At 39.9% G+C, this 23,712-nt stretch overlaps 2 protein-coding genes across 6 annotated transcripts in view; one reads left to right on the forward strand and one right to left on the reverse strand.

Moving 5' to 3' along the window:
- AIMP1 (aminoacyl tRNA synthetase complex interacting multifunctional protein 1) overlaps nucleotides 1-4,014 on the reverse strand; it is a 31,825-nt gene extending 27,811 nt beyond the window's left edge. For 2 of the 4 annotated variants that reach the window (XM_079766302.1, XM_079766300.1), the window contains exon 1: nucleotides 3,938-4,002. Coding sequence is in view for 2 of the 4 variants with exons in the window: in XM_079766299.1 (XP_079622425.1) it covers nucleotides 3,725-3,744 (20 nt within the window). In the remaining 2 variants the exon portion in view is untranslated. Of the gene's footprint in view, nucleotides 1-3,724; nucleotides 3,916-3,937 lie in introns of those variants that run through there. The other 2 variants (XM_079766301.1, XM_079766299.1) reach the window with 2 other exon arrangements.
- A 32-nt stretch (nucleotides 4,015-4,046) lies between these two features.
- Nucleotides 4,047-23,712, forward strand: part of TBCK (TBC1 domain containing kinase) — a 175,708-nt gene continuing 156,042 nt past the window's right edge. Inside the window, exons 1-3 of one of the 2 annotated variants that reach the window (XM_079766231.1) lie at nucleotides 4,047-4,549; nucleotides 9,952-10,172; nucleotides 17,706-17,778. In XM_079766231.1, coding sequence (XP_079622357.1) covers nucleotides 9,980-10,172; nucleotides 17,706-17,778 — 266 coding nt within the window. In that variant the 5' untranslated portion in view covers nucleotides 4,047-4,549; nucleotides 9,952-9,979. The remainder of the gene's footprint in view (nucleotides 4,550-9,951; nucleotides 10,173-17,705; nucleotides 17,779-23,712) is intronic. The other variant, XM_079766230.1, reaches the window with a different exon arrangement.

Genomic DNA, 23,712 nt, shown 5'->3' on the forward strand with positions numbered 1-23,712 from the left:
TGTGAAGCATTTCTCAATGCATTTAACTATGGAATCCTAACCTAAGAACACATATTAATATTTATTCAAACTACTATTCTCTAAAACTGTTTGGGAATGCTGGCTTAGTCTATCTATAATAATAAAAGCACAATATGCAAATCGAACGACTGAACAGCAGAACGACACACCACACTAGCCAAGGCAGGTGCAATGCGATTGGTGAGGAGGCCCCACCATCGCCCCACGATTGCCCCACAGAGGGAGGCCCAGGACACCCTCTGTGCAGCGATCGATCGCGGAGCCCTGGCCGGGTGGGCGGGGCATCCCTCTACTGGGTGATCAATTACCAGCCAGGCCTAGGGACCCTACCTAGGGGTAGGAGTCCCAGATTGCGAGAGGGCGCAGGCTGGGCTGAGGCACACCCCCCACCCAACCCATGCACGAATTTCACGCACCGGGCCTCTAGTCCTATATAATAAAAGGCTAACATGCAAATCGAACAAACGGTGGAACAACCAGTCGCTATGACACACATTGACCACCAGGGGGCAGACGCTTAACGCAGGAGCTGCCCCCTGGTGGTCAGTGCACTCCCACAGGGGGAGTGTTGCTCAGCCAGAAGCCAGGCTCACGGATGGTGAGAGCAGCAGTGGTGGTGGGAGCCTCTCCTGCCTCCATGGCAGGCAGACACCCCCTGAGGGGTCCTGGACTGCGAGAGGGTGCAGGCCAGGCTGAAGGACACCCCCCACCCCCAGTGCACAATTGTTATGCACTGGGCCTCTAGTGCTAAAATAAAAGAAAAAGATTATGAGATTAAAATAGATATCCTTATTTACATGTACAGTAATTAAATACCAAACATTTAGGGAGAGATAAAGGACATACAGATTGAGAATAAATCTCATTTTGATATATCAACATAAAGCTGATGAATATTCTATCGATACATCCCTAAGATCTCCCCTAAATGCCTAGCCTTTAAAGCCCAAGAAAATTAAAGGCCCATCACACTCCCTCCAGAGAGCACCCTTAGGTGATTCCCTTTCCCTTCTCCTCACCTTGCCCCGCCCCCAAGCCCTGAAAGTATCCCCTTACTTCTAAGGGATCCCCAAAGACTTGCAACCAGGGGAGCAATGGGCAGCAGCTCATTCCAGTTTACACCCTGAACCTGTCTCCAAGGCCCCCTATTCTCTGACTTCCCAGTGAGCCAAAGCAGCCCAGCCGAGGTTCTCCTGTTGCTTCTTCTATGCCCTTCCTTGTTTCACTCTCCTAAGTATATTTTTGCTGTGTTCAATAAATTCTTGCTTGCTTTTCTACACTTTGTCTCTTGATTGAAATCTTTTTCTCAAGAAGACAAGAACCCAGGTCTCCTCATCTCTTCCTCTCCCTGATAATATCTTTTTGCCATTGTCTCTCTCAGTTGCAGTGTATCTTCAATAAATCCCACTTTGCTTTACTTTCATTTTTGTTGACCTTAAAATCTTTTCTGCATAGAACAGAAAAACTGAGGTCCCAGCTGGGAACTCCAACCATAACAATCACATTTCATCAAACCTAAGAAGCTGTGGTAAGATGTTCTAATAAAAACTTCATAAAAGTTGAAGCTGATTTTACCAAATATATGGATTTAGCCTACATCTTAATCATTAAAACACACATATAAAAGATTATTCCTGAAATTCTTATCATTTCTGAATGACTTCCCTTTACCTCAGCAATCTCCTCAGTAGTCTTCCCCACTCTGATTCTAAATTGCCAGTAATTTATTTTAAATAATCCCCTGCCCCAAGCTCTCAATGTTAGGAACTAAATATAAACAAGTAAGCTATTGTTTTGAAAAGGAAGTTTTAAGTGCAGATTTTAAATTTTACCTTATAGTACAGGATCTCTAAAGATATTTGAAATTGTCTCTCTGCTTCCCAAAACATCTGATTCTACTGTTTCAGAATTGCAATTAGGTAAAAACTTATATTCTAAGATACTTTACCACATTTCATCAAATCTAAGATACTATCAGTTGCAAAATGGCTCCAATAACACGATGCCCTATTATTTTATGTACCATTAACAACAACAAAAGTCACTGCTGATAACTCAATGTTTTCTTATCACTTAGTCACATCTGTATCAATTATTGAAAGACCTCTTTTATTATTATTTTTAAAATCCACATTCGAGGATATGTTTTTCATGGATTCTAGAGAGAGAAAGGGAAACGGAGAGAGTGAGAAACATCAATAGTTGTCCCAGGGTCAACAGGGAAGGAACCACAACCTGGGTATGTGCCCTGACCTGGAATAGAACTGTTAGGTAGGAAGTTAGACAAGAGAGGCTGGGGTGGGGCCTACCCTGGGGTCCTGAGAGGGGTCAGACCAACACTGCCTTCAGCCTGCCACTGTATGACACACTGCAATTCATTTTTTAAAAGTCTTTCCCAAGTCTAACTAAAAAAAAAAAAATAACTCACCATTCATTAATACTCTTACATATCAAAATTAAAAACACTAAGAATATGTCCAGCAGGTGTGGCTTAGTGGTTGAGCATGGACTTATGAACCAGGAGGTCATGGTTCAATTCCGGGTCAGGACACATACGCCTGGGTTTTGGGCTGGATGCCCAGCAGGGAGTGAACAGGAGGCAGCTGATCAATGATTCTCTCATCATTGATGTTTCTATCTCTCTCTCCCTCCCCGTTTCCTCTCTGAAAGCAATAAAAACACTAAGAATATGATTGGCTCTTTCTTACCAGCCCTCCTCAAGCCACCATCATGTCTCCCTGAATTGCTGCACAAGCCTCCTAATGATCTTTCCTCCATCCTGCCCCCTCCTTCAGTCTATCTGATAATAGCAGCCAGTGAGATCTTTTTAAAAATGAAGTCAGACCCTAGCTGGTTTGGCTCAGTGGATAGAGCGTCAGCCTGCAGACTGAAGGGCCCCCTGTTCTACTCCAGTCAAGGGCACATGCCGGGGTTGTGGTCTCGATCCCCAGTAGGGGGTGTGCAGGAGGCAGCCTATCAGTGATTCTCATCATTGATGTTTCTATCTTTCTCTCCCTCTCCCTCTCTGAAATCAATAAAAATATTTAAAAAATAAAAATGAAGTCAGATTCTAGCACTCCACTGCTTCAAACCTGCCAATGGCTTAGATGCCCTCAAGATCCTTCAATGACCTGCTCCTGCTTTCCCTGATTTTTGTCTCCAGCTTTCACAACTTCACTCAACTCTGACCCACAAGATTTTTTCTGTTCAGGCCAGTTTCTGCTTCATTGCTTTTGCAATGGCTGGTCGCTCTGCCTGACTGCACTTCACCAAAATTTCCGCATTGTGAATTCTCTCACCCCTGTAGGCTTTCTGCTGTAGGATAGTCACTTTTTCAATAAGACCTTCCCTGGCCACACTAAAATTTCAATCTTTATCTTCCTTCTCGGCTTTATTTTGCTCTTCAGCGATCATTACAACTTAAAATATGGTGTGTTTTTCTCGTAACTTTGTTTAGCACTTGACCTCTTCAATAAAACGTTAAGTTCGGGGAGGCATGAATTTTGGTCTGTTTTGTTCATTGCTCTTTTCCCAGTGCCTGGAACACAGTGGGCGCTCAATAAATGAATGAATTCCTGTCTGCCCCCCGCCGCCCCCCCCCCCCCCCCACACACACACACACGACACCAAGCCCGCCCACAGTCCTTTGACACACACACAAGCGCGCACTAAAATAAATATGTTTGTGGCTATACGAACGCACCGTTTCCCTCGGCCCCGCATCCCATTTCTCAAGCTTGGCTCCTTCAAAACGCCCCCAGCTCTTCCCGGCTTCCTCCGGCCCAGATCGGTGTTTGTGAGAGCGGACCTCCCACTCGTACCCGCAGGCCAGCTCTCATCTCCCGAGGGCCGGTGGGGGAAGGGGGACCCTACGATCGCGACCTGCCCACTCCAGACCCCCGCAGCCGTCACTCACATGAATCAGCGGACCGGGAACCGGGGCGGCCTACGCCGGGAGCTGGCAGCCTCCCTCCTGCGACGGCAGCGAGAAAGGACCCCACGAGGTGCCCCAACTAAACGCCTGCCTGAGCGACGCACGGATTCACCTTCCAATCTCTGGTCCCCTCCTCGTGTGCAGCCACGCCACGCTTCCGGCATGCCAGGCAGCACGCCGACCCCCTGGACCTCCTCCTTGGTCGCGACGTTTTCTCGCTCCGTTGGGCAAGGGGCAAGACGCCGGACGTCGGGGTCTTTCGTCAGTGGCGTGGCGCGGAGGCTGTGAGGTCAGAGGAAACGACCGGGCCAAGTGGAGGGTGTGGGGAGACGGGGACCTGTCCGTGTGAGGGACGGCCTCGCGCTCTGCCCGGGTTCTGAGCCGGGGACCTCCGCTGGCTTTGCTCGCAGGCCACGGGCCGTCTGAGCTGCGGGCGCTCCGGGGGCGGCCCCGTTTGGTGCGGCACCTGAGATGCAGGGTCCGGTGCACTGAGCAGTAGCGGCGGCACCAGCCACCGAGGCAGCCCTGGGACCCTGTGTAGAAGCTCCATTCCCTAGTCTTTGTGTGCGCCTGCGTCCCCAGCCTCTGAGGCAGGTATTGGGGTTTCCCCCTTGTATCTGTCGTAATGGGTGGGGCCGTGAAGCCTGGCAGGTGCGGCGAGGGGCCCCGCCCACCGCGTCTCGCCTCAGCTGTTTTCCCCGCACTAGCATTCTTCCATTCACCGAGTGAGCAAATCTCTCCGGGTGTGTTCTTTATGCACGAGCCTAAGAGGCATTTAAAGCAAAACACCGGTGACATGCTTTGTGCTAACTCATGTGTGTTTCTGAATAATTTGCATTTTCTTCATGTGGTTACTTGATTTGTAGGCGTCGAAGTGATAGAGGCATCTAATTGTAATTAACTATTATAGAAGGACTGCATAATAAAATGCAACAGTTTAGTGTCTCCCTTTCTCCCCTCAGTCCTACTCTTCAGAAATAACCACTTTTAACCTCACCTAATTTTAGGTTTGAATGTTGCATACTTAGTTAAACTACTAATTCTTTTTTTTTTTAATTGACTTCTTAAGATTAGTCCACATCATCCACAAACGTCTCTTCTACAAATTTGTGAATAGTTATTACAATATTTAGTTTTCATATTGATTAGTTCTAAGTAAATGTAAACTCAATTTTTTTCACATCAATTTTCAAAAATATATTGTGGCTCCTTATTTGGTAAAATAAGAAAAGTAGCGACTCTAGTTTATCCTTTACCATTTCAGAAATCAAATCTGCTACTACCTTCTCTTAGCTGGACCTTTACTTACAGGCTGTCAGATTTGTCATATTAACATCAAATTGATTCTTTTTTATTTCCTCTACAATGACAAAAAATATCATATTTAAGTGTGCTTTATTTTTTGGACCATGTGCTTCTTACACGGTTTTTAACCCCTCCAGACTTTCACAAAGGACTTTCTGATTTCTTTTGAGGAAGAGATGCATATGCTTTCATCACCTAGTCCTTCCATCTTGTACTTTCTTCACCACGTATTCTCATTCTTTGTATGAGAAACTACCATTTCATTTGTGTGCTTGAAGATGTTTCCCTTGGATCCCAATCACTTTCTGTTTAATTTGAATAGATTCTATTCTGGTCCTTTTGTGCAGCTTCTTTCCTGGGTTACATTCATTGAACTCTTGAGTAACTAGCAATGATTTTTAACCCAACATCTTCTATTGTTTGGTTTTCTCCTCTAAAGAAATTTATTTGTAAAAGGTATGTGGTTGGTAATTTTATTTGTTAGTATTTGTGTAGCTGTACATTGTCATATTGCTGTTATGGTTGATAGTTTTGCTGGGTATAGAAACCAAATCTTCCAAGACTTCACCATCTTGTAACCTCCAGTGTTGCTCATGAGAAGATGAAAATGTCAGTCTGATCTTAATTTGTTGGTGCCAGAATTATTTGCTCTCAGAAATTATTAAAATTTTTAGTTATGCCTGATGTTTTGAAAATTTTTTATGATATATCTTTTTCTTAAATATATTTTTATTGATTTTAGATAGGAAGGGTGAGGGAGAGAGAAATAGAAACATCAGTGATGAGAGAGAATCATTGATCGGCTGCCTCTTGCACACCCTGTACTGGGGATCGAGCCTGCAACCCGGGCATGTGTCCTGACAGGAAATGGAATCATTACCTTCTGGTTCATAGACCGATGCTCAACCACTGAACCACACCATCTGGGCTATTATGATATATCTTGGTGTGAATTTATTCTCCTTGCAATGAACTCATTAAAAGGTGCTAGAATAAATAACTCAGTGTGATTCTTTTTTCATTTATCCTCCTTGAAATTATAAGACTTTTTCATTTTAAGGTTTATGTTTCCCTTCATCTGTGGGAAATTTTCCCCTATTGTATTTTATTTTTATTCTCCTTAGTTTTTCTCTTTTTTTTTTTTTGAAACCCATTAAAGTAATTCTTTGCTTGATTCACATGTCTATTATCTTCTTGTATGCTTTTATCTATTTGCCTTTTTACTCTATGTTCTAAGCACATGTAATTTGGTAATCACATCAAGCACTCATTTAATTATTCCTTTCTCATGTTTTCTCAATTTTCTTTGTTTATTTTTTTGCTTTTTATTATCAGATGAAATTTATCTATATATTAAATACTGTCAAATTGTAGCCCATAGTGATTCTACCAATTTTCATTCAGTTTCTTCATATTCTCCTAATATGTACTAGTGGCCTGGTGCATGAATTCTTGCACATTGAAAGTAAATTAATTAAAAGAAATATTTTAATATTGCTATTCGCCCTTTCTCTATAATAGAAGTGTCAACCAAATTCACGATCGACAATGACAGATTGAAACACATGCATGCGATTGGCACCAGCAAGAGCTTTATGTGTATCACACATGTGCAAGTCAACTTAGCCTTTTATATATACTGGTATATAGGATAATCTTGCTTAATGAGACCTGCTTTCTGATGTAGCTAAAGTTTTTCCAGCCCAGTGAAGCACCCCAACTTCTCTTTCAGGTAATTGTCAGCAATACAGCAGTAAATATCAACACAAAGCAGATTATTATTGTAGATCACACAGGGAGAATAAAGGGTAAAATATTTAACTGCAGCAGTGTTTGACTATATTCTGCACAGTGAGGAAACTTGAAGTCATTTTCAAGGTCCACCATTTCTGTCTTCTTTTCAGTCGGGTCAAGTTTCTAAGCTTTCTAAATCTTTGTTTTCTGGCTAATGAAAAGAAAATAGGATTCCACTGAGTCTCCTATCTACCTACTCCAGGACTTCTGTGAGGATCAAATGAGATGAGGCACGGGAAAACACTTCACAAACATTTGGTTGAACTGCAAAATGTTTACACCTGGCTATAAAGCAAGTTGGGTTACTGAGCTGAAGAAACTCCAAAGAGGCTAGTTGCTAGGGAGAGGAATCTGGGCGTTACTACGTGACATCATTACCCGGCGCCCACAGCGACAGTTTCCGGGCGGGGCTGGGCTGTGGGCCACATTTTGTGCCAAGGGGTCTTGGCAGCATTGGCTGCAGTTTGGTGGGGTGTCACTCCGGGGTGGTGGCGGGGCCTGTGTCCCACTTGGGGGAAGCCTAGTGTTGCTTTGTGGGCGCCAGGTCCATGGTGCTTTTTCTTTGTAAATGGCCAGTGAATATCACAGCAGCTCCTGCGTTGAGCGTCTGCCCCCGGTGGTCAATGTGTGTCATAGCAATCGGTCGGAGGGTTGGACACTTAGCATATTAGTCTTTTATATATATAGATTATCAGATTTCTTAATTGTTACTATCTGGCAGATATAAATTTCATGTGGTTGTAATGAACAATTTCCTGAATATTAATGAGTTATTTCTCTTCTCATATATATTGGCAATTACTTTGTATTCTTTTGTGAAATATGTTTTTCCATACCTCCTGTTTTATGTAACGGGTGTAATATCTTCTCAAATCTTCCCAAATATATTAGAGTTGAATTTTGGATTTTTTTAAAAAAATATATTTTTATTGATTTCAGAGAGGAAGGGAGAGGAGAAAGGGATAGAAACATCAATGATGAGAGAGAGGATCATTGATCGGCTGCCTCCTGCACGCCCCCCAATGGGGATTGATCCCGCAACCCAGGCATGTGCCCTTGACCGGAATTGAACCTGGGACCCTTCAGTCCGCAGGCTGACGCTCTATCCACTGAGCCAAACTGGCTAGGGCTGGATTTTTTTTATTTACAGAAGTTATTTTGGTTGCCTCTAGAGCGGTTTTTTTTTCTTGGTTTATTTTATTCTTTGCCTTTTGTTCTATAGTTTTTCCTTAGCTATCTAGTGATTCCTGGGCAGTTCATTATTTAAAAATTAAGGAAAGCTGTCTAGGAGATTTACACATATGGACAGGCTTACCGATTAACATACTCTGTTTTTGGATGATTGAGTAGACAGCCAGATCTTAACTGGGGTCCTACAAGTTCCAAAGTTAAGAGGAGGTCGATTTTGTCTGAATCTGGAGTCTCTGAATCTTAAGGGGCTGGGCAAACTTCTTGACTGTGTTATAGGTTGTAACTTCATCTTTCTGTTTCTTGTGATAGTACTCTTCCATATGCAAAACGCTTCACAGTAGTTTCTTGAAATCTTTCATCAGCTTGTGGCTCTTTTCTTTTCTCTTTCTTGTTATGAGTTTATATATTTTAAAACATTTTCATTCTTTTGATGAGGTTTCTGGGCAGACATATTTATGAGAAGTAGCCTATTACCTTAATTTAGAATTCCAGATTTTTATTGTGAAAGCTGAGAAGGGAAGATTGCAATGCTTGACCAGTAGAAAGTCTTTTTAATGATACACCTGGGCAGGAGGGAAATTTTATTCAAGACCTTTTTGTTATGGTTGCCTTAATGTAAGTCAGATTGATTTTGGAGCAAGTTTTTTAATCTCCAGGCTGCTCTATTGCACAACTCTGAGGCACCATATGTTTTGGAATCCATGCTAATAAGACCCCTCAGGATCTACACATGGAACATTTATCTCAAACCTGGAGGCAATAACATTTGTCAAGATTCTTAAGGGGACTAAAACAAATCACATGTAAAACACCTAACACAAAAATGAAAATTGATTAATCATTTAAGTAACATAGTGCCTTCTGTTATCTAGTTGAATTTTTACTACTATTAAGAGTCCTTGATTATTGAAAGTGTCTGGTTAGTATCTCTGTTTCCTATTTCGTGACTTGCCTCATCTACACAAACAAAAAAAAAATTCTTGGTAGTCTAGGGTTATTCGAGCTTTAGGTAAAGAGAAGAGCCTTATTGAAATTAATATGCAGTAATGAACTACCTCTAAACTCAATACTGTCAAGCATCATTGAAGAGGAAATGTTCTATCTTTTCCTTTGAATGCTATTAAAAGTGTTTGACTTAGATTTAGAACTGCAATATAAATCTCTGATTGTTATTTTTTCTTCTTTGATATTATCTTGGAATTTTTAAACTTGACATTTTTTTACTTTGAAGTATTCAGGTTAACATTTCCTCCAAGTTATATATTTACTTGAGGCCTGGCCCAAGAAATTCATGCACGGGTAGGGTCCCTAGGCCTGGCCTGTGATCAGGGCCTATTTTCCCTGGCTGCCACCAGCCGGCTCTGCTGCCCGCTTCAGCCTCCACCCAGTTTCCAGTTCACCATTGGGCGATCGGAGCCTGCCGGCCAGGGGGAGGAACCTAAAGGTTGGCTGACAGGCCCTAAGGGTGATTGGGGCCTGCAGGCTGGGGGCAGCTCCTGTGTTGAGTGTCTGCCCCCCTGGTGGTCAGTATGCGTCATAGCCAACCGGTCGTTCTGCCATCTGGTCAATTTGCATATTACGCTTTTAGATAGATAGAGATAGATAGAGAGAGAGAGAGAGAGAGAGAGATTGTTAATCATGTTTAAGGTGAGAAAACACTGGTTTAATGTTTGGTTGATCTGTCAAAAAATTCTTTCCTTTTCCAGATTATCTTGGAAGATCTAGGACTCGGAGATGTTTCCCTTGAAGGATGTTGAAATGGGTGCCTTTACCTTCTTTGCCTCTGCTCTACCACATGATGTTTGTGGAAGCAACGGGCTTCCTCTCACACCAAATTCCATCAAAATTTTAGGGCGCTTTCAAATCCTTAAGACCATCACCCATCCAAGACTGTGCCAATATGTGGATATTTCTAGGGGAAAACATGGTGAGTTGTTATTTTTTCTCCATTCTGTGTTCTTTGCTCTGTTACCTTGGTTAGGTTATAAATATACAGTACAAGTGTCCATACGTGCCTTTGCCCTTCACTCCAGCCCAAACTCCTGCCAGTCAAAGCTCTAGTCATTTGAGGTTTCCTGACTACATTTGAATGATTTATATATCACAGATCTAAGAACCAGGATTTTTAATTTTCTTTTTCAGGGAATTCACCTATCTTAAACCTATTTATTCACCTCTGTAAGAAGGAAATGAATGTTCTAATGTTAGAAACTTTATACTTTATTGGAATGTATTTTATGATTGAAGGTAATTTGGACTGTCTTTGAATGAAAGTGAGTTGCTTTTTTTTTTGGAATTGCAATAGCTTTTTCATATAAGATTCCATGTAGAGAACTGACATAGAAAAGTTTAATCCTATTGGTTAAAAAGTTAATGTTTTACCCAGAAGATATTTACTTTCTTTTTAATAGTATAACGGGGTTCTTCCATATCCCATGTCTTAATCCATTCAGGCTTCTGTAACAAAACACCATAAACTGAGCTTATAAAGAACAAACATTTATTTAGTTCTGGAGTCTGGAAAGTCCAAGATCAAGGCACCAGCAGATCCCATGTCTAGTGAGGCCCATTTCTTCACTGATAGCCATCTTGTCATTATAACATCACATGGCAGGAGAGACAAGGGAGTTCTCTCAGGCCTCTTTTACAAAAGCACTAATCCAATTCATGAAGGCTCTGCACTCATGACCTACTCACCTCCCAAAGGCTCCACCCCCAAACACCATCCATTGAGGTTAGATGTCAACCTGTGGTGTTTAGCGGGACACAAATGTCAATCTACAGAACACATAAAGATGCTTATGGTGGCAATGTTTTCTTTTAATGATTTATTTTAGAGAGGGATAGAAGGGGAGAGAGAGAGACACACACAGAGAGAGAAACTTCAGTTTGTCTTTCCACTTATTTATGCATTCATTGGTTAATTCTTGTATGTGCCATGACCGGGAATCGAACCCATAACCTTGGCTTATCAGGATGATGTTCTAACCAACTAAGTTACCTGGCCAGGGCCATCGTGGTTGTTGCATTGGCCCATGGACTGAAGGGTCTTGGGTTTCAATTCCGGTCAAGGACACATAATTCGGTTGCAGTCTTGTTCCCCAGCCCCGGTTGGGGTGCGTGTGGGAGGCAGCCAATGGATGTGTCTCACATCAATGTTTTTCAAGCTCTGTCTCTCCCTCTCCCTTCCACTCTCTTTAAAAATCAATGGGAGAAATAGCCTCGGGTAAACAACAAAATGATAGATATCATTTGAGGCTTTTTATATGATTAAAAAGTTGATATTGTCAATTCCTGAATGCCTCAAACACCTGCTCCCTCCCCCCCCCACCCCCATACACACCATCCAATTACAAATTACAAATTCTAAAGAGTTTTCAATTGTCAGGTTGGCCAAGTTCCAAAACCACTCTAGGAAAGTTGACAATATACTAGTAGAATATACTCATTATCATCTGTAACTAGTGACCATAATCAATCTTGTTTATTTTACATCGGCAAATTTGAATATGCCTGTCTTCTCAAACTTTTGCCACTTTGCTCAGTCCTTAGAACTTTTTCATTCTTGTATCCTCAAGTGCATTTTATTCCTTTCTATTATGTCTGGAAGTCTGGAACTTCAGTTCATATAACTGGGGTCTTACCCTCTGTCCAGGCTTTATTTTCTTGGGATAATGACTCAGTAGTTCTAGGTGTTTCTTGAGCTCCTTCTTTCCCTTCCTTTACCTAAATGTGCACCTGTAAATGCTGAACCAGGAAAAATCTTATTACATAACTAGAGGCTCGGTGCACGAAATTTGTGCACAGGGGTGTGTGTGTGTGTGTGTGTGTGTGTGTGTGTGTGTCCCTCAGCCCAGCCTGCATCATCTCCAATCTGGGACCTGTAGAGGGATGTCCGACTGCCCGTTTAGGCCCAATCCCAAATGGGCAGTCAGACATCCCTCTCACAATCCAGGACTGCTGGCTCCCAACTGCTCGCCTGCCTGCCTGCCTGCCTGATTGCCCCTAACCACTTCCACCTGCCAGCCTGATCACTCCCTAACGACTCCCCTGCCGGCCCAATTGCCCCTAACTGTTTTCCCCTGCAGGCCTGATCGCCCCCAACTGCCCTCCCCTGCTGGTCTGGTCACCCCTAACTTCCCTTCTTTGCCAACCTGGTCGCCCCTAACTGCCCTCCCCTGCAGGCCTGGTCCCCCCCAACTGCCCTCCCCTGCAGGCCTGGTCCCCCCCAACTGCCCTCCCCTGCTGGCCCAATCACCACTAACTGCCCTCCCTTGCCAGCCTGGTAGCCCCTAACTACCCTCCCCTGCCGGCCTGGTCATCCCCAACTGCCCTCCCCTGCAGACCTGGTCACCCCTAACTGCCCTCCCCTGCATACCTTGTCCCTCCCAACTGCCCTCCTCTGCAGGCCTGGTTGCTCTCAACTGCCCTCCCATGCAGGCCTGATCCCCCACAACTTCCCTCCCCTGCAGGCCTGGTCGCTCCCAACTGCTCTTCCCTGCAGGCCTGGTCGCTCCCAACTGCCCTTCACTGCAGGCCTGGTCCCCCCAAACTGCCCTCCCTTGCAGGCCTGGTCCCTCCCAATTGCCCTCCCTGCTATCCTGATCGCCCACAACTGCCCTCCCCTCCAGGCCATCTTGTGTCCACATGGGGGTGGCCATCTTGGACCACATGGGGGCAGCCATCTTGTGTGTTGGAGTGATGGTCAATTTGCATATTACTCTTTTATTAGATAGTATTTCTCTGGGGATCACTATTGATGACTTTGCATAGGAACCTTCTTTTTAGTTATCAATATCAGGTAGGAATGGATCCCCTTAGACAGTTATCTCTGTTAGGGCTGAAGCCAGCTCAACAATCTGGGTAGTCCCTTTAGGCCTATCCACCATCTTGCTAGTTACTCTGCTCCCCCTGCTTGCTCTGCTCCTAGATTTTAAATATAATATTTATTTAAATATTATATTTAAAACATAATGAGCTAGTCTCAATTTTTACTGTGAATAAGAAAAGAATGATGCAGTAACTATATTCTAATAACCTTTCAGATTACCTGAACACATTTACAAATTTCCTTTTTGTTAAAAAATTATTTAATTTTTCTTTTAGTCCTCTACTTATTCAACTCTTATATTATTTTTTTTTTTTTTTTTTTTGCTTAATGTTGTGCTCTCTTCAATTTCTTATCATTGATTTCAAACATAAAATTCAGGCTGTATGTACAACATAGTGATACTTGGCATTCATCAGATATTTGTTAGAAGAAAGATTATTTCACAGATCTTATATGTTCTCTTTAAAGTTCATCTTAGTGTTACATTTGTTTTTTATAAATACTGCCACTATATTGCTGACTTATATTTGGCACATGATTCCTAAATATTTTTGTCATATTTTATTCTGTGAAACTATATTGTTTTTATAACAAACAGAAGTTATTTTCAAACAGCGATCCAGAGTTTCAGGATGAAAACTCTAATGATTTCTTGAAAAACCTGGCTTGTATTGGAAACAGTGTTTTGGTATACACTTCATTACCTCTGGGAGAAACTTTGATATTCTACCAAGGATCATGGATCTGCTGCATTAAAATAATGCTTCAAAACTCAATAGGATCCTAAAGTTTTGGCAAACTCTGAGAAGCTTGATGAATTTTTATTCTAAATCATTGTAAGCATGAAAAATTTTAGGCTAATGGCAAACACTTTGGAAATCTCTCATAGGTATGAATATGTATGGATATCCAAATTAAATTATTAGTTAATGGAGTGTGTACACTTTAATAAATTACGATGTTTTTGTTTTATGTTAAAATCAGTACTATTGAGGTATTATTATGCCTAGTTTACAACATAAGCATGTACTTTTCTTCACAGGACAGATTTCTGTTTAGGTAATGATTGTCATCATAAGAGACTCTTATTCATTTCTAATGGCCATATCATGCCTTTGATCAATTATTTAACAAGTTAACTCATTTAAGAGTATTTTTATGTTAGATGCTTATATTTTTGAGGTACCGTTTAGACACTGGCGATGTATTTGAACAAGACAACACATTGTTCCTGCCATCATTATCTAGTGAATAACAAATACATTAAATAAAAATAAGTGTAGTTTTTTTATAGTTGAGATAAGTGCTACAAAAGAATAGTATAATGTAGAATCTTATCTAATAAAGAGGGAATATGCAAATTGACCATCATGCCATCACAAATATGGCGGAGCCCATAGCCAAAAGATGGCAGCACCCAGTCCCCTTAGCCCCGCCGGAGTCCCCCAGTCCTTTCAGCCCTGCCGGAGGGGGTCGCAGGCGCGCGGTGCAGCCAGATCCGCCCTCAGCCGCCCAGGGCCGGCCCGAGGTGCAGGCAAGCCTTGGATGGCGGCTGCCCAGCTGATGCCCGAGGCACAGGAAGCCTTGGATGGCGGCTGCCCAGCTGATGCCCGAGGCTCAGGCAAGCCTTGGATGGTGGCTGCCCAGCCACCCAGGGTCGGCCGAGGCTTGCGCTGCCGGCAGTGGCAGCAGCAGAGGTTTGATGGGGGTGTCACCGTCCCCTGATCGCCGGGTCACCTCCCGCCCCTGAGGGCTCCGGGACTGTGAGAGGGGACAGGCCAGGCTGAGGGACCCCCCCTCCTCTAGTGCATGAATTTTCATACACTGGGCCTCTAGTAGATTATATTACAGAAGGAACAAATTTATTTTGGGGGAATAAAACAGTATTTCTTGAGGAAGTCACATTTAATTGAGGAATGGATAATAATACTAGTTAACACTTAGATAGTGATTGCTATATGCCAGGCACTATTCTAGGATCTTATTATATATTAACTTATTTTTAACCTCAGCATAACTCAGTCAGGTTGGTGCTGTTGCTTCCTCATTTTTCAGAAAAGGAAACTGCAGCATAGAGAGGTTAGCAAACTTCCCCAAGGTCACAGAACTAATGAGTGTTAATCCTAAAATTGAACCCAGACAGAATAATCTGTGCTCTTAACCACTCTGTTTAATGATAGAATTTGACTGGGAGAAGGGAATGGGGAAGATAATTTTAAGCAATGGGAATCCATGTGCTAGTACTTAAGACAGGAAGAAGAGAGGAAGGCCAATGTACATGGAAGTTGGTGAGCAAGAGATACAATAACAAAAAATAAAGCTAGAGAGGAAGTTATACATTTAGATTTATTAATTATTATTTCATCATTTAGACTTTAATATGAAAATATATTGGAAGGGACTAAGAGTGTGAGAAGCTCAATTAAGAGACAGTGGTGTTAATCTAATAAGAGATGATGCTGGCTTGGACCCAGGAGATGGAACAAACTGTACAGATTCTGCAAACAGTTGGGAGATAGAAATACCAGAACATATTGTTTGGATTTGAGAAAGGTAGATTGCTCTGAAGTTTCTAACTGTAGAAGCTGCCAGGGTAGTGGTACTATTTACTGAAATAGTACTAAAGGGAGCAGGCTTATGGAGCAAACTATATGCTCATTTTCAGTTCTGTTGAGTTTGAGATGACTTTTATATTAAAGTGAGAAGTTGTCTGTATAAGCCTGGAGTTCAGAAGAGAGTTCTGGGCTTGAGATAAAAATTGAGAGTTCTTCAGCCTTGGTAATAATGAGGAGAAAACACAATATGAAGACCCAGAATTAGGTGGGGGAACTAGAAACATTTAAAATTGTGGTAAGAGAGATGCCAGTCTACAGAGTAAACTTCGAGAGATAGCCAGACAGCTGTAAGGAAAACTTATGAAGTGTGGTTAGATGGAAAGCAAAGGAATGCAGCTTTCGATTTTGGTTTTCTGATAGTATTATTTCCTTTTTCCTTCTAGACCTTCATAGTTGTACTAAATTACTGGGAGTTCAACTTTGTATGCTCTTTTATTAATTGAATTGAAGATTTTCTTTCCAATTCTCTTTTTTCTTTTCTTCTTTAGTGGTCTTTCAAATTTAATTCTCTTTAAGTTCCTGTTTAGTCACATGGAGTCTTTCATCTGAAAGTGATGGCTTTTATTTAGAGCATTTTTAATTTTAGTGTTTCAATCCATTCTGTATTTTGCTACCATCTCTGAGAGTTTCAACTTCCGAAATGTGACCATTCCATATCCTGCCCTCACACTTTACTTGACTGCCTGTATGTAGACCATTTCCCATTTCTACTCCCCCATGTAAGACCAGACCTTGAACTCATTGTTACCGAGTTAATTCCTTTTACTGGATTTCCTACTCTGAAATTCTCCTTTCCTATCTTCTATCTCATTTTTCTACTTTTTATTTTCACCACACCTCTGGGCAATTTTCACTATTCCTAGTAGTCTCATTGTACCTTCACTTTTTTTTTTTTTTTTAAATCCTCACCTGAGGATACTTTTCCATTGATTTTTAGAGAGAGTGGAAGAGAGAGGGAAAGACAGAGAGAAACATCACATCTATGTGAGAGAAACACATCTATTGGTTTCCTCCTGCAAGTGCCTTGACCTGGGCCCAGGCCAGGGAGGAGCCTGCATCCAAGGTACTTGCCCTTGACCGGAATCAAACCCGGGATCCTTAGGTCCACAGGCCGACGCTCTATCCGCTGAGCCAAACCGGCTAGGGTGCACCTTCACTTTTTTATCTTGGCCTCTATATTTTGTGATAACCTTCTTTCTTACCTAACCTTGAATCCACTTTGTATGGATGTTCACAGTATTGCAATGTCTTTTAAACCCTTAATCTCTTCTGAAATAACCTTATTAAAATCCCATCCACTTGTAAGCCCAGTTGTACTTTTCTCGTTCTTATATTAATTCGTTTACAAATATGTATACATTTGCTACTATGTCAGACAATGTGTTAGTCACTAAGGTTACTGATGAAGGAAAAAGTATAACCCTCAGAACTGTGCTATCTCATTCATAGATCTGTTAGAAAATAAAATTATATCATAATATTGATTGTGCCTAACTAAATTTTTATTACGTATTCTTAGAAGGCCCCAGGATATTACAAACAATCCCACATCAATTTTCTGTTTTTTCTCCATAGTCATGATTCAGAATATTTCTACTTTTCTCAAGTTTCTGAACTCAATTTCACAGACCTTTTGTTGGACCCAGGCTATGAAAATAATCTGTTCCTAGCTCCCAATTTTCCCTTCCCTTCAAAAATTTTTTATATCTTCATCCAACCTTTTTCTTCTCCTTCAGGGGAAGGATCACTTTTTTCCAAAGGTAAGCCTTTCTGTATATTTTTCCTGATGTGTTTTTCATGGGAGAAAACTCAAGATGAAAAAATATTACTTAATGTATTGTTTTATTACACATTGATCCTGTTATTCTATATATTTGGTAATTATGTAGTTAGTATAGAGTTTGAAAATCTCTTTTAAAATATCATTTGTACTATATGTTAATATCTTTAGTGAGATGTATTATTTTGTTATTAAAATGTTGTATTCATAACATATTTGTTTTGTTTTATTCAGAGAGACTGGTGGTAGTGGCTGAACACTGTGAACAGAGCCTAGAAGACTTACTCCGAGAAAGGAAACCTGTGAGGTACTATGTAATATCAGGAAAATTAAATGAAAAGCAGAAGTTGGCAAATAAAAAGCCATTTTAACTAGCAATGGCAGTGTTTTAGTTTCTTCTATTACTTGTTTAATGATAAAACCCAGGTGCAGATTTTCATTTTGGGAAATTTAATTTATAGACCTTATAGAAATTTATTGTTGACATTATCCAGTGTTCAACTTTTGTGAAGTAGGCATTCTCTGAAGCACTTGACAAAAAAATTCCTATGGAGAATATATGTGACAATTTGAAATCTTTTTAGCACTAAGCAGTTCTGTAGCTGAGATTAAGAGTATTTTCCTGAAAGGGGTACTTGGTAACTTATACAGGATACTAGTATTCCTAAGGACACAATGAGCTGTATTATTTAAAGATCCTGTTGAAGAGTATAGAAAAATAATATCATGGTTTAGGTGAAATTTAATGCAACAGTTTAAATTCAATTATTTCAAGACTCAGTATATTTATTTTCTATTTCAGGTATTCTTGGCAAGAAGAGCATATGGTCTAAGTTTTATTATAAATATTCTATTAAATGAGCTTCTTCACAGATTTTTCTGAAAGTATCTTAAAATTATCAAAAATATTTCTTTAATGCATAAAGAAAGCTACACCAAACCAATGAAAAGTGCTTCCCAGGAGTCTTTATAGGATTATACTTACTCTAGTTTAAAAATACTATTTTTGCTGAATACTTTTTAATTGCTGCTCTATTCTAGATGAAAATAAATCTTTTTCAAGGGAGAAAAATACGTATCTTACTAAATGGTAGTAATTTAATAGAAGTAAAACAAATAAATTGAATAAAAGTACTTTCGGTGCTCCTTTAAATGATTTGGTTTTAAGCAGTCTCTGGCATGAAACATGCAGATATCAAGTATATTATTACCTTACTTGCTTCTTTAGAAAAGTCTAATCTGACCATAGGAATTAAAAGTCATTTTTCTATTTATTTAGAAATAACTTACTCTTACTTAGTAAATGTGTTTTATAATTATAATTCTTGCATGTCACAAATTTTTTATTTTATTTTTTAAGAATATATTACTCTGTGATCACCAGTTTAAATTTATACTTTATAGGCTACAGATGCTGTGAAAGATATTTGACATTAAAATTGAAAACCAATTGTAGCCACATCTTTATTAAAAAAAAACACACACTTTATTTTAATTCAGGCTGGGTTAAATTAGAATAAAAATTTATAATCCGTTATATATGATGAAGAAATCTCTAACTAGCTAGTCAGCCTTGGACAATTCTCTTAATCGTTTTCCTTATCTGTAAAACAAGGAATTTCACTTGATATAGGTAGGGATCATTCTAAAGGATGTTATTCTCAACTTCATATTTTATTTAATGTGCATTACATTTGGTAATATAATATTGACTAATTGCCTTTACAAGTACATATTTTTATGTTTTCTTATACCAGTACTAGAGGCCCAGTGCATGAATTCGTGCACCAGTGGGGGTCCCTCAGACTGGCCTGTGGGATGGGGCTGAAACTGGCTCTCTGACATCCCCCGAGGGGTCCTGGATTGCAAGGGTGCAGGCCAGGCTGAGGGACCCCACCGGTGCACAATTGGGGCCGGGGAGGAACGCGAGAGGTTGGCCAGCCAGGGAGGGACCGCAGGAGGGTTCCAGGGCGTGTCTGGCCCATCTTGCTCAGTCCCAATCTGCCAGACCCCAGCAGCAAGCTAACCTACCAGTTGGAGCATCTGCCCCCTGGTGGTCAGTGCACGTCATAGCAACCAGTTGACCAGTCGACTCTCTTCCCCCTGGTGGTCAGTGCACGTCATAGCTAGCAGTTGAGCGGCCTTAGCATATCGTTAGCATATTACGCTTTGATTGATTGAACGACTGACCAGACGATCAGACACTTAGCATATTAAGCTTTTATTATATAGGATACATATTAACCTATTATTGTCCTTTAAATGGTAGATTTCTTGACAGAAGAATCTGTGACCAAATCTAAGTGTAAAATTATAGTGCTGTAATTTAAAAGAAAATATTTGCCCAAGAATAGTCCCAGAAACATTATTCAAAGTAGCCCCAAACTGGGAAGAACTCAAATGTCCATTAGTGGGAGAGTGGGGTAAGCAAATAAGGGTATATAAATCAACAGTACTGATATATGCAACAACATGATGAACCTTAAAATTATAATACTAAGCAAAAGAAGCCAGACACAATAGATTGTATTCTTCTATATATGTGATGTTCTAGAAAAATCAAAACTCATCCATGGTGGTAGATATAAAAACAGTGGTTGGGGGAAGGGGTAATAGAAGAACTTGTTTAAAATAGCCTTGAGGGACTGGAATGCTGTAATGGTAATTTTTTACTTTTTGTTCAGGGTATTACATGGTATGTGTGTTTTTTTTTAAACTTGTCAAAACTCACTGAGATATACACTTAAGATAAGTACATTTCACCTATGTAAATTATACCTTCTTTTTTTAAAAAAAATGTTTTTATTGATTTCAGATAGAGGAAGAGAGAGGGAGAGAGAAATAGGAACGTCAATGATGAGAGAATCATCTATTGGCTGTCTCCTGCATGCCCTCTACTGGGAATCAAGCCCGAAACCTGGGCATGTGCCCTGACTGGGAATCAAACCATGACCTCCTGGCTCATGGGTTGATTCAACCACTGAGTCACCCAAACTGGGCTATACCTTCTTTTTTAAAAAAAGCCTGTTAAGTTATTTTTTTACTATAATATAGCCACAATATTATGTTGTTAATTAAGATGCTTGATCCACTTCTGTATATTTCTTTGTTTCTATAAGAAGAAATAATTTGAATTCGTTACTGCTTCTTAACAAATTACCACAACACTTAGTGGTTTAAAATAGCAATAAACATTTATTATTTCATACAATTTCTCTGGGTCTGGAATTCATAAATGGATTAACTGGGTTATTCTAGTTCAGGATCTCATGAGGTTGCCATCAATATATCAGTTGGGACTTTAGTCATCTGAAAGCTTGACTGGAGTCGGATGATCTATTTCTGAGATAGCTCATTCATTTTGTGCCAGTTGTTGATAGGAGGCTTTAGTTCCTCCCTGTCTAGATGGCCTTTCCACAGCCTCTTCGGAGCCTGGTGGGTAAGAAATAATGTTCTCAAAATTATTCAGTATTCACTTATGGTATTTGGGGCAGAAGAAAGGAAGTACTTTACCCTATGAAGAGAGAGGGTAGAGTATTAAGAGAATATCCAGAAGTACTAGAGCTGGAATAGGGTCTCCACAGACATAGCTATACTACTATACGAATTGCTCTATATCGGAATTGATGTTACTCATGGTCTTGTTTTCTCAGCCATTCCAAAGGACTTTGAAACTACTAGAGTAGTTTTCTGATCATCAGGATGGTAAACTGTAGAATGTTCCTTCTGATCTCCACGTTTTCCTCTCTGTGCATGTGTTCTTCCTTTACTTACTAAAAGAACTGAGGCAGAAAAGAGAAGCTGGTTACTCAGAAGAGAAATTTCCATCTTCATTATTTAACCTCAACTCTGTCATTTTGTGTGTGTTTTTTACTTTCACTTGTACTATATAAGGATAAAGTTTATATTATTTTGCCAATAAGAGTAAATCCATTAGCTTATGAAATGTATTATTTTTCTGTGTTCATTATCCTTGTTTTAGAGATGATAAATCTCATAACAGTGAACACCAATAGTTTTAATAGTGTAAAGGTATAAAGAAGCCACCTTCTTCAATGTCTTCGTATATGTCTTCATGAGGATACAATGCTATAGGTGAAAGCATATTCTTTGAGCAAGTAGATAAACATGAGTAGGATTAAATGCAAATTTCATATTGTCTTTTATGCCATTTACATTTTACAACAGTCTTTTTCATTTATTTAAAATAGAACATGCAGCCCTGGCCAGTGTGGCTCAGATGGTTGGGCTTTGTCCTGTGCATTGGGGGTTGGGGAAGGGTGGAGGGGGAGTTGCTGGTTTGATAACCAGTCAGGGCACATGCCTGGGTTGCATGCTCCATCCTGGTGAGAGGCATGATGGAGGGAGCCGATTGATGTTCCGTTCTCACATAGGTGTTTCTTTTTCTCCCTCTCCCTTCCCCTCTCTCTAAAAATCAATTAAAATATTTTAAAAAATAAAAGAACACACAGTAACTTTTATGTATATATAAGTATATATATTCATGTAATATATTATATAAATTTTTGTAAATAAAGTACTATTTTTTTTTCAGCATTATGGTCATAGACTAAAATTCAATATTTTTCTTGTTCTTTTTGGAATGCAACATTCAGCACTTACTGTCTTTGAGTAGAAATGTATCGGTCAGGGTCAGTTTTAAGTTGTTATCTGATCCATCCACCTAAATTAGTTTTGTAGAAAACTGTTTGACTTTTCACATATTTGGATTGCATTAGTCTCCAATAACAGAGCAGGTTTCATGTGCAGAGTTGATGTGCTGCAATTTTAATTAATTCTGTAACCTGTTTATGGAGAGTGAAAAGATGTTCTTATGGCTGGTAAATCACTTCTTTCCCCAACTGCCAAAAGTAAACACCCTGCACCTGTAAAAAAGGCTGATGCAGAGTAAACAGGAAATATATTTAGATGAGGTTGCAATTTGAGAACCACGAATTTTACTTGTCCACCTGCCTCTAACTGTTGCAAAACTGTAAGCTGCTAGTTGTCTGGTAGTTACTTACAGTTGATTGTCTAAACTTAAACATCATTCAAGACGTATATCTTACTGGATTTACATTTTAAGTCTTTTGTAAAATTGGTTGGATGGGGAGTAGAAGCATGAAACCTAGAAACCTAGAGAAGAATTTTGTGCCAATTTACTCACTAATTTTTTTCATAACAAATTTAATATCATTGAACTAAACAATAATGTCCTAAAATATTATAGTAGTAATTTGTATTACAAATATATTATAATATCTGGAAGTTTCAGGTCCTACTAGAAAATTGAGCATTCTCTCTTTTTATAATTTTAATGGCTGTAGAACCCTTTCAAGAATTCATGTTATCCAAACAAAATAATTATTTTTTATGACCTGGAGGTATTATTGAGTCAGTCTTTTGTAAATAAATTTATTTGTGAAGATAGTTTGATAACCTGGTTTGAAAGAGAAAACTCCTCATCATTTTTTAAGAGTCTATTCAAGCCTGAATATGAATAATTAATAATTGGAGAATATTGTTCTCCTTTTAATGTTTTTTATGTTACTTGTACCAGAGTTCAATTTTGTCAATATTTCTCTCCAGTTTTAGTTAACTGATCAAAATTATTTGTTGGAAACATAGAAGCATGGAATTAAATTAAACTCCTATAACCAGTAGGTTTCTAGTAAAAAACTAAAGTGTTTAGAAGATATGTTTGAAAATCATTTTCCCTTTGATGCCTGTAAATATATGCTTAATTGCTACCCTAAGCCAGATTCAAGATATTGAAAAGTGGAGAAATGTAAATCTCAACTCCTTTCTGAAAAATTTTCCAGAGAATATTAAAAAACAGATACATCTTCATCACTCCTATTAAAGGAAGCATGAGGAAATGGTTGGCCTTTTATGTGTAGGTGCTATTTGGAAAGTATTTTCCCTTTCTGTTACTATTATGCAGAGCATGAACTTCTGCTTAATCTATAAACATGCCAGCAAGTGTAGTTCATAGACAGATATTCAGCAGAATTTTGGCCCATACAAGAAAGTTTCTGCATTGTCCTTAAATATGCAAGTGAAGAAGGGTGAGTAGTGCAGGTATGTTTCTTTAATAAAATGTAGTTTGTCATATGTTTTTAGGGTTATGGTTCTGAAAAATTTACCAGAGAATGCTCAGCATTGTAGAGGTTGTACATGGAGACTTTGATGGGAAGCAGGCTATGCCTGCAGCTGTTCACTAGCTTGATGGAAAACATGA

This window comes from Cnephaeus nilssonii (assembly GCF_951640355.1).
Source record: "Cnephaeus nilssonii genome assembly, chromosome: 1".
In the NCBI taxonomy this organism is placed as follows: domain Eukaryota; kingdom Metazoa; phylum Chordata; class Mammalia; order Chiroptera; family Vespertilionidae; genus Cnephaeus; species Cnephaeus nilssonii.